The sequence below is a fragment of the Alosa alosa genome, chromosome 15 (assembly GCF_017589495.1).
Source record: "Alosa alosa isolate M-15738 ecotype Scorff River chromosome 15, AALO_Geno_1.1, whole genome shotgun sequence".
Lineage (NCBI taxonomy): Eukaryota > Metazoa > Chordata > Actinopteri > Clupeiformes > Clupeidae > Alosa > Alosa alosa.
The window spans coordinates 18,311,786-18,323,020 of record NC_063203.1 but is presented as its reverse complement, the minus strand read 5'-3'; the positions used below and the strand labels follow the sequence as shown (position 1 = coordinate 18,323,020).

General features: G+C 41.1%; 1 protein-coding gene across 1 annotated transcript in view; it reads left to right on the top strand.

Moving 5' to 3' along the window:
* Nucleotides 1–3,338: 3,338 nt before the first annotated feature.
* Nucleotides 3,339–11,235, top strand: part of LOC125308768 (sialate O-acetylesterase-like) — a 32,405-nt gene continuing 24,508 nt past the window's right edge. Inside the window, 1 exon segment of the mRNA XM_048265358.1 lies at nt 3,339–3,454. Within this exon segment, the coding sequence (XP_048121315.1) occupies nt 3,397–3,454 (58 nt within the window). The 5' untranslated portion in view covers nt 3,339–3,396.

Below are 11,235 nucleotides of genomic sequence, written 5' to 3'. Positions count from 1 at the left end.
TTGAAATGGTGTATAACATTACTATGCTACATAGCAATATAGTGCATACAAATTATTTAGAATGTTGGGGGGAGGTGGGGGAGGGGGGTAACCGTCCCGCCGGCGGGACACTGAAAGTTATTTGGCTAAATAATGACTTTTAGTGAATTTTGTGTAAACTAATGGACACATTGAGACTTAAAAAATGTGAAACTAACATTCAACAGATTCAAGGTATCTGACTGGCACTACACTGTGACACAAAATTATAGTTTTGGGTCTTTCAAGAGGCAATATCTGTTCATATCTGTTTAGCATGTACTTAGTTAATTAAGCGTTTCTTATGGTTTGTATATTATAGTATTTGTTTATTTTCATTAGGCTATTGTTTGATATGACATTATTGTTTATTATTGCTATTCTCCCTTCTTCCTCTTCCCTGATCTCATCTGTGTGACAAATATATAGAATATCTTATACTATAATATACATAATATTATGATATAATTACAGTATGGCCAGTCATCATGATACAAGGGTATTTTAGAAGGAATGCATTATCATCTTGACATAGGCGTTTCTAAATTATATTAATTTTGTAATTTAGCAAGATTATTCATAGGTTTCATCAGGCCCCTTTACACAGGTGCATAAAATCAAGCACCTAGATTATGAATGCAGACTGCATGGTGCTTGATTAACACACTTATGGAAAGGGCCCTTTCCTCTCAATATATCATTGTAATGTTTTTTTTTTTAGTTAATAATTAGTTAGGCAGCCAAAACAACATAACATGACTTTTATATTTATGTGGACTCTTGGATTATAAGATCTGTGGTGGTGGATAGGATATCAACAAGGTTTTAAGGTAGGCTTATGCAACATATGACACTGAAAAGTTGACATGGGCAGATAAATGTTTTTTTCTGACATTTCAAAACAGTGTAGCTTAATTTATTACAAGACGAGGATCACTTTGTTTTGGGAGCTGGAATTTCTTATTCTGCAGTAGGCTTAGCTAGCCTATGAGAGTATTGAATTTGCCTTTTCCGCCGACGAACGAGGGCATTTAACGTTAACGTTAAGCATTTAGGGAGCTAGCCAAGTAGCCTGACGTTAGCCTGCCTAACTGACAGAAAGCTCTTAACGTGAAATCACCAACCTGAAACAACACCATCCGTCAGTTCACTGGGCGATGCTGTTGCTTGAACGGAGCTGGGTGGTCTTTTGAAAAACTTTCTAATATCCATAACGTTTTAACATGGACACAAAGTGTTTTATCACAGACTGTAAAAGTGACAGACTTCTGACAGAGGCTTTTTGGAACACCGAAGCCATGACGTAGCGTTGTCAAGGCAGCATTTTCACTGGATCTAAACAAATCAATCTAACCATTGAAATCACCATAGCCCAGAGACCTGGCATAGATCGTGTAGCAAGTCAAATTATTTTTCAATATTGGGCTTTGAAAATAAGGGATATATTTCCTCAGTAATAGAGCATTTGGTGACATTTATAGAGAAACCGAGGGGAAGTTATATTGGAAATAAGAGTTGCCGGGAATTTAAACACTAAAAAAAGATTCGGGGCTTTTGAAAAAAGATTCGGGGCTTAAGCCCCCTAAGCCACCCCCTAGCTCCGCCACTGGGCCTATCTAGCGTGACAGAAGACAAAGCATATATATTACAAAGAGGCTACATCAATACATCCAAACTTTTAAGACTTGGAGACATTACATCCATGAATAGATATTCCACTAGATCTTAATGTTGCTGGTTTAACAAAAGGATTGATTGATGTATAAAAGAGTATCTAAGTCTGTAACATTCTCTTTTTATGGGTCTTGATATTTCCCCAGCTGTCTATTTAGGTGTTGAACTATGATCTTTTCTAGTGACTTCATAATCACTGATGTAAGGGCTATTGGCTGATAATCATTGTATTTCTTGGGGCATTGTTTTTTTGGGATTGGCCTGATGTGAGATGTTTTCCATGCTAGTGGTATGGAGTGTGTATCGACGGACAGCTGAAAAATTGGTTGCCACACAGGGGCTAGTTCCCTGCCAAAGGATTTTAAAATGAGTACACTGCTGTGGTCAGGCCCTAATGCTGTCATTGGGTTGTTGCGCTAGAAAATACCCTTGACCTCCTCCACAGTTATGGAAATTCTGTCAATGTCAGAAGGTTTAATGGTCTTTTATGTTTACACATTTCTTGAGGTGGGCAGAAGAATCAAAACGACAGAAGAAATCATTTAGCTCATTTGCAAAACTGTATTCATTGCCAGTCACCATGGTTTTATTTGAGGAGGACATCCCAGTCATTTATTTCATATTGTCCCAGATTCTTTTGGGGTTACTTTCTTTGAATGTCTCCCCCAGCTGATTTCTATGTACCTGTTTGGCTTTCCTTAGTTTGTTTTTTAAATCCCTCTCCAGTTGTTTGCATTTGATGGTATCTTAATGAATCGGACTTTGGCATAATGTTCTACAAAAAGTCTTTATGTACTTTATTTACTTTTGTGTAAAACTCTTTTATTTTTTTGTCCTCAAGTTACCAGTAGCTCAATGTTGTCTTCTGTGTTTCCGGAAATGTCTTTAGGAGCGCAGATCCTGAAGATCTTTTGGAACGCAAAGAATATCATGTAAAATATAATAATGTTCAGATATGCGACAAAAAATATTATAATGGTATTTTATAACTATCAAAATTGTAAACGTCTGGCTGCAGTAAGTAAATGTCCTGCCACATATTTGTTCCAACTATTCACTATTCACTCATTTGTTCCAACTATTCACAACTATTCATCAGCTGTATCTACAACTCCTCAGCCAGGTAGATGAGATAATTAGTGAAATCGCATGTGTTAAATTACACAGGTAAATATATGGTGGGGCTATTACTTTCTGAAGCCGGACTTTTACACATCTGACAACTATATAGCCTAGGCTACTCATAATGATGTAGCCTATATTTGTTTTTTTGTAAGTTTTTTTTTATTTATTCATGTTTTGCTTTTATGTTTCCTTCTAACTTGCTGTGGCCCCCTTGGCGTTTCCTCAAGGCCCCCACTTTGAAAACCACTGGACTAGGCCTATATTTTTTTCCGGCAAGAGTGGCTTGCTTTGTCTTGATTTTCTTTCTAATGGACCTAAGTAGGCCTAGAACATGTCCAACTCATTTGATTTGTTTTTATATCTAAAATATTCTACACTAGGCCTACTCGTAGGTCTAGGGTATTTTTGTAAATTAGAAGATCATCTAAACATTGTTTTCTTTGCTACACATTAGGAAGTCACACGAACCCCAGACTTCTCATGTGACGCTGCTACTGCGCATGTTTTACTTCCTTGTTTTGACCGGCGATGCGTCTCTGTGTGTGACTGATCTAGGCTAGGCTACTGTATGAGCCGACGATGCGGACATTGTGGACTGGATGTGTGTGTTTCATCAGCCTTTTAACAGCTATATCTGGTGAGTAGGCTACTTGAAGGTGAACGTTAGATCGCATTGTATTTTTAGCAGCAAAACCCAACAGGTCTATGGTGAGTGAGTGCATGAAGTTGAAGGATAGATTGGAGCATAGCAAATTCTGATTACTCCACAAAACTAACCCAAAATAAAAGACATACATTTGCTCAGAGGCCTAGTAGTCCAGGCAAAGTAGCGTTTTAAGACAGGCCTAATAGTAAAATATTTTTTTCAGCATATATCATTTCATCATTCGCAAATTAGATAAAATCTCCCGGAATCTAGAGTGAGCAAGCAAAAGCGCGCACGCAAGACCGATACTTCAAATAACGTATGCATCTGAGTTTAGCGCGCACACGACGGAGAGAGGGAGACACATCCTGATTGGCATGTTTTGCTAAATCAACCAATCAGTTTTCAATGTAGTCGGGCTTTTATGTCTTGTATCCCTAAATTAGGCTAATCAGTTCAGTCAGTGACGGACTGGGATTAAAAAACGGCCCTGGCATTTTCACCAACCAGCGGCCCACACGGGGACGCGCAGTGCATGTGCCCTCAACACACATATATAACTTCACATGCACGTGACACACAGATATAACACACAGATATAACTTCACATGCATGCAACACGTTTGTAGCCCCATTGGTGATGAACTCTAACTTTAATATGCATAAAGACTGAACCAAGAACATGGATATATCAATGCACAACTCCAAAAAAATGAATGCAATATAAAATATGAAAATGAAAAAAGATTAGCCTAGAATACATGGATTTCTATGCAATGTCACGAAAACATGCGTGCACAAGAGGCAGAAAGCACCATAGAACAGCATAGAGCAGTGCTCTCCATGAAAAGAACAAAATGAGTTTTTGTGCTGAAAACTGCACCAATTCGAAATCACGATGGTTAGAGAATCTTCAATATGTTCAATATCCCTAAAGGAATGCATGTCTTCGCCAAAAATGACAAAATACGATGTTAATGCAAATAAACGGCAAACTCTAAAATATAGCCTGAAATTATTATCATTGAGACAACAGGGGACCAGGGGTATATAAAAAATTCCGATTGTAGCTTACAGCAGCCGACTATTTAAGTCAAGTTTATAACGTTGTGGCACCAAGCGTCTTCTGCCCCACAGCTGTGCGCGAATGTAGTTTTGTTGGTAAACGGGAAACCCATCAGAGCAGCCGCTCCACAAACGTCTTAATTAACGTCATGCAGTTAACAAGGTGCGAAGGAGCTTGCTCTTCTCCGCAACCCTGTCTATCACGTCATCAGCATCCAAGTTAGGACCTCTTTCTCTGTCGCCATCAGCATAAAGGCCTAAATTATCCTGTGACAATCGTGTCCTTAGGCGATTCTTGATGAATTTAAGAGTGGAAAAACTCCGTTTGCATGCTACTTGAGTACATGACAGTGTTAGTAGGAATTCATTTGCTAACCATATATAGTTGTAGGCACAGGTTAAGAGGTTTAACTGCTGGAGAAGGAAATAGCAACAGATTGCACAATCAATTCTTGCAGGTAGCATTTCTTGCTCACCAGGTTTATTTCTGTATCTTCCTATAGCTCCGCGGCATCATCAAAGTCCGACGCTTTGACTGTATACGCGTTTAGAGACTTTTTCAGGCTGCCCCAGTGCGTGGCGAGATGATTGTGTCAATTCCGACTGTAGATTTTCAATCGTAGCACCTTCACTGAATTTAAGCAGACATTCTCTTATGTTTCGAAGTGCATTTTGGGGCAGTTTATTAGGTTTTAAGGGGAAAATTCCGAGGATCGAGGCATGCTAGATCGGCAATTCCCCGTGCTGAAGGAAGTAGACGCATTCGGTTTTGAAAATTCCCAGAAGTCATTGCTTCATGTAGCCTAACTTTTGTAAACCAATAATAAAATAAAAGATACAGGCAGCATATTTATTGTTGCCCTATTCCAATTTCAAACAATGCACTTTTAAATCATTTGATTAAATAAGGATACAAAAGAATGTAGACTGATGTAAATATTGAGGGTCACCATGTAGTGTAGAGACTCATGTCTGGTAGGCCTATAAATACAGTTTCCTACGATGAAGGAGGAAAAGGGAGTTAGAGATAAAGCCATTCGAAGCCATGTACCACTATTGATGCTTGATAGTGGGCCGAGAGATATTGTAAAACCGCATTTACGATAAATGGGCCGCGCAAACCCGACAAGCATGCCGCTCCGTGATTGGCCGGCCCAAGCGGCCCCTCTGGCATCTGCTCAAATGCCAGACCGTCCAGTCCGTGCGTAGTTCAGTGTATCTAGGAACAGTCGCGTCATGGCCGAGGCACAGTGCCCCAAAAAAGGAACATTTAAAGGAACCGTATGTAAGGGCCTGTCCACACGGAGACGCTTTTTAGGTTTTGCTTCGGTTTGAGGTTTTGCTTCGCAGAGGTTTTGCTTCGTCTTGGCCGAGCGTCCAAACGAATCCTGTAAACGCACTGCCCGAAACCGCACTTTCTTGAAACCCGGTCCCAGAGTGGAAAAATCTGAAACCGTAGCCCGTTTGAATTCGTTTAGACAGCGAAACCGCACATCCTGCTTGCGTATCGATGATGTCATCGCCACACCTCAGCTGCCCTGGAGTTGCACTTATAGTAGGCTAGGCTATTGCCTAACAATACTTGTTTTCATACATGACATTACCCTCTGATTACACTCCGAAGATAAATATCACAACTGGTGCTGCATGGCCCGATAGCTTATGACTTGGTGGACTGAACACTGTTTTCCGTGTTTTTTATGCATTCTAGCTACTGTCAGTGACGCGAGAGAACTTAAGTTATTAGGAAAGTGCGGCGTAAGTTTAGGCTACATTAATTTATGCGTGAGTGCCAATGTCATTCATTTATTTTACAAGGATACAAGGATACAAAGGAAGTTTATTGTCACATGCATATAGTTACTGGAAGTAAGAAATGCAGTGAAATTATGTCTGGTGTCAGCCTATTTGTGCATTAATGGGGGTTAAAAGTGCAGTAGAAGAGGGGTTTAGTAGATTAAGTGGCAAGGGCTGCATAAAAAAGGTGGGGGAGGATTGGGATTGGGTGGGGGCACCAACAAGGAGCACTAAAGAGCAACAGGGGCAAGGAAAACTCCCTTACCAAGGAAGAAACCTTGGGCAGATCCACGGCTCAAGGGGCTAACCCAACTGCCAGGGTCTTGGTGTGTGTGTTGGGGGATGACAGGGGAGATGGGATAGTGTGCTGTGTATGTGGGGAGAGGGCAGTGTGCAATATGTGTGTTGGAGAAGCTTCCTCATGAGACAATGTGCTGTGTATTGGGGGCAGTGTGCTGTAAGTATGTTGGGGATGTGTGTTGGAGAAGCTTCCTGATGAAATAATGTGCTGTGTATGTAGGGGGCAGGGACTTACTATTGCAAGCAGAGTACTGTATGTAATGTATGTGAGTGATGACAGTGAAGATGTGTGTGTGTGGGAGGGAGTGGAGCAGTGACTGTGTGTGTGTGTGTGTGTAGTGTGTAGGTGGGTAGGTGGGGGCAGTGTGCTGTAAGTATGTAGAGGATGTGTGTTGGAGAAGATCCTGAAGACAATGTGCTGTGTATGTATGGGGGCAGTGTGCAGCAAGTGTGTAGAGGAGGCTTACTGTAGCAAGCAGTGTGCTGGGGATGGGGGTGGGGGGGCAGAAAGGCTAGGCAATCAAGGACATGGGTAGATGGAGGAGAAATCAAAAATAATAAATAAAAAGTGTGCAAAAGTTGGAGAAAGTCAGATATGTGTGTGTGTGTGTGTGTGTGTGTGTGTGTGTGTGTGTGTGTGTGTGTGTGTGTGTGTGTGTTTTGACGTGTGATGAAATAAGAAAATAAATAAAAGGTCTGTAGCATAGGGAGAGGGATGTAAAAGTGCTAAAAGTCTTGTAGGTGTGTGTGGGTGTGTGTGTGTGTGGGGGGGGGTCATGAGTGCTGAGGAGTGAATGAGTGCAAAGTCAGTATAGTGTGAGTTCAGAGTTGGGAAATGTTTGAGAGTGCTGAGGAGTGAATGTGTGCAAAGTCAGTATAGTGTGAGTTCAGAGTTCGGATGGCCTGGGAATAAAAACTTCTCCTGAGTCTCTCAGTTCTGGCTTTGTGACTACATAGGCGTCTTCTTGATTTCAGCGGTAGGAATAATCCATTGTTAGGATGAGAAGAGTCCTTCAGAATCTTTTGGGCTCTTAGGAGTACTCTTCTGGAATAGATATCTTGTAGAGCAGGGAGTTGAGTTCTTATAAATACGTTCAGCTGGCGCTACTACTCTCTGCAGAGTACTACAATCTCTAACTGTGGAGTTCCCATACCAGGTGATGATGCTACCAGTTAGAACACTCTCAACCGCTGAAGTGTAGAAGGCCTTCATGATGGATGTAGAAACTTTGAATTTCCTTAGCTGTGAAGGAAGTAGAGTCGTTGTCTGGACTTCTTCAGAACATATTGAGTGTTAACAGTCCATGTTAAGTCTTCAGTAATGTGGACACCAAGGTATTTAAAACTTGTGACTCTCTCTACAGGTTGCCCGCTGATCATTAGTGGGGTGTAACTGTAGTTCTGCTGCTGCCTTCTGTAATCCACTACCATTTCCTTGGTTTTATTGATATTCAGTGTCAAGCTGTTAGATTGACACCACTGTGCCACCTCATCAACCTGATCCAAGTAGAACTGTTCATTGTTGTTTCTAATCAGGCCCAAGATCACTGTGTCATCTGCAAACTTGATGATGGAGGTATGACTACTGTTGGCTTTGCAGTCATGTGTGTAGATGTTGTACAGCAGTGGACTCAAAACACAGCCTTGGGGAGCACCAGTGCTGATGGTTAATGAGTCAGATGTCAGACCCCCACTCTAACCACTTGTGAGCGGTTGGTGAGGAAGTCAAATATCCAGTGACACAGGGTGGTGTTCAGTCTTAAGGCCTTCATCTTTGTGACCAAGGTGAGAGGTACTATCGTGTTGAATGCTGAACTAAAGTCAATGAACAGCATCCTCACATAATTCCCATTCGCATGAGGTTTGAGATGGCATCCTCTGTAGACCTGTTGGCTCTGTAAGCAAATTGGAGGGGGTCGAAGGAGGCAGGGAGGGATGAGCAGATAATGTTTTTCACAAGCTTCTCAAAACACTTCATCTCTGTAGACGTCAGGGCTACTGGGCGGTAGTCATTCAGACATGATGGACTTTTGTTTTTCGGTACTGGAACAATAACAGACTGCTTGAGGCAAGTAGGAACTGTCTCTTGAGCCAATGATGTGTTAAAGATATAAGTGAACACAGGAGCTAACTGAGCAGCGCAGGATTTCAAAACCCTGTTAGAAATTCCATCCGGTCCAGTAGCTTTTCTACAATTTACCCTCCAAAAGGCATTGCTCACATCGACCTCAGAGACACAGAAAGGTGCATCCTCATTTGCTTCACATGCTGCAGCTAGTCCAATATAGTCTGTGTTTTTCATGTCAAAGCGAGCATAAAAAGCATTAAGTTCATCAGGGAGGGCTTTACTCACATTCATCATAGGAGGGGACTTTCTTTCAAAGCCAGTGATGGTTCGGAGTCCTTTCCACACTCGTGCTGGATCACCCTCCAAGAAATCAGCTTCAACTCTGTCTCTATAGCGCCGCTTAGCATCTTTAATTGCACTAGCCTACGTAAACTATAAGATGCTGCTTTGTAATCCGTCATATCCCTGAAATAAGCCCAGCATTATAAGTCATGGTGCGTGTCTTTAATGCCGTTCTCACTTCTCTATCCATCCATGGTTTCTGGTTGGGAAGCTTGGATCTTTACAGTTGGGATGATGGAATCAGTTAGCATATTGATGTAACTCAATGATACTTCCGTAAACTCATTGATGTCAGCAGAGTTCGTCTTGAACATCTCCCAGTCAACGTTGCTAAGGGCGTCCTGTAGCCTGGCTTCCGATTGGTCAGTCCAGCGCTTGACCTCCTTTACATGTCTGACAACATATATACATGCATTCACAGTCGAGTGAAATCAGATATATGCATACAAAGACGCTTAGAACCAAAGATTCTGTTCTAGAATCTTTGCTTAGAACTTACGTTAAGCCGATGGTAGAACACTGAATGCAAATGCGCGATTTGATGCAGGCAAAAGTATTGACTGTTACTAACGAAGGTTTTATAGCAATATTATAGCTACATCAAAAATCCCATCCGTTACTTGAGTAAAAGTTAAGACTAACGAAAACGGAAAGGGAGAGAAAAAAATTGCGCCCTAAACCACTAGTGATGATGATCAGCATGTAGCCTACAACAGGACATGAATCAAGCTGGCCATATGCAGTCTTTCTGAAAGTGATGGAGACTGGATCACGAAATGCATCAGATTAGCCTAACCTATGAAATTGTATTTTCCGCTATTCCAATCGGTTGGCACCAGCAGCGAAACAATTTGCTCAACTAAATAAACAAAATATAGGCCTAGACTACCTTATGAATCGTGCAGGCAGACTAAACCATTAGCTCTTTAGCAAAGGAGAGTGAGAGTGACCTTACACAGTTTTCACTATGATTTGTATACAAAATCCAGTCAGTCAAACTTTAAATTTCGTCTGACATTCATTTTGACATTATGGTAAAATAAATATATGGTGAAAATAAGTATTGAACGCTTTTTTTTTCAGTAATTAGCCTAAACTTCCAGTGAGTCTATTCAAAATTTTCACCACACATTATATTAACACACATATAAAAAATCCAAACATAAGAGTTTTGTGTATTAAAGTGGAATGACACAGGACATTTCCTGTATGACAAAACTTTTTGGTCGCAGTATCAGGTCTGATTTTGGCCCGTTGTTCTAAACAGATTCCAGGGGTCCCTCTTGTGAATCCTGATCTTTAGTTACTTCCAGAACTATTTAATTGAATTGGCTGCCTTCAAGTCTTTCTGGAGCTTTCTCCGAGTGGTCCTTGGCTCTTGGAATTGACTATCCTTCTGACTCCCTGGTCAGAAATATTACGAGGAGATCCTGTGCATGGCTGGTTTTTGATGCAGTGATGTTTCTTCCACTTGAAGATAATGGCTCCCATGCTGCTTACTGGAAGATTCTGATGTTTTGAAATGCATCTGTAATCAGTTTCATTGATATGTTTTGCAACAATAAGGTTGCAAAAGGTCTTGGGAGAGCTTTTTGCTTTTATCCATCATGAAATGTTTTTTGTGGGATATCTTGGTAATGAAAAACCTTTTTATAGCCTATCAATATGTAGGCTACTAACCAAGCTTATATTAATTTGCACAGATAGAAAGGATAACTACTCTCTATACAGATTCCAGCTCGTTCCTTCCCTTTCCTTGCCTTAGTGCTTTGTCTTAGCGTGTTCAATACTTTTCCCCTGTGTTATTCCACTTCATTACATGACTCTACTTATGGAGTTGTTTGGATTTTTTATGTGTGGATTACCTGAGTTATTACTAATGCCTGGTGAAAATGTTGTGCCCCCTGTATTCCACTTTTCACGGGCCCTCTCCTCCATTGGGGCCCTATACTTCCCACTTTCCCCCCCAGTACGATGCCCTTTAATCTGCTGAACCTTCTGCTCGTTTCCAAATATAAAAAAAAACTCTCTGCAACTCAATATTGGCCTGCCTGCCTCAGCTGCCTGTGAGGGGCTTTTCAGTTGTGCTGGATTACTGTTCACTGCAAAGTGACCCAAGGATGAGTGCAACTAACTTTGAAAATCAACTACTGCTCAAACTTAAAGGAGAACTCCGGTGATTTTTCACATAGATCTCCAT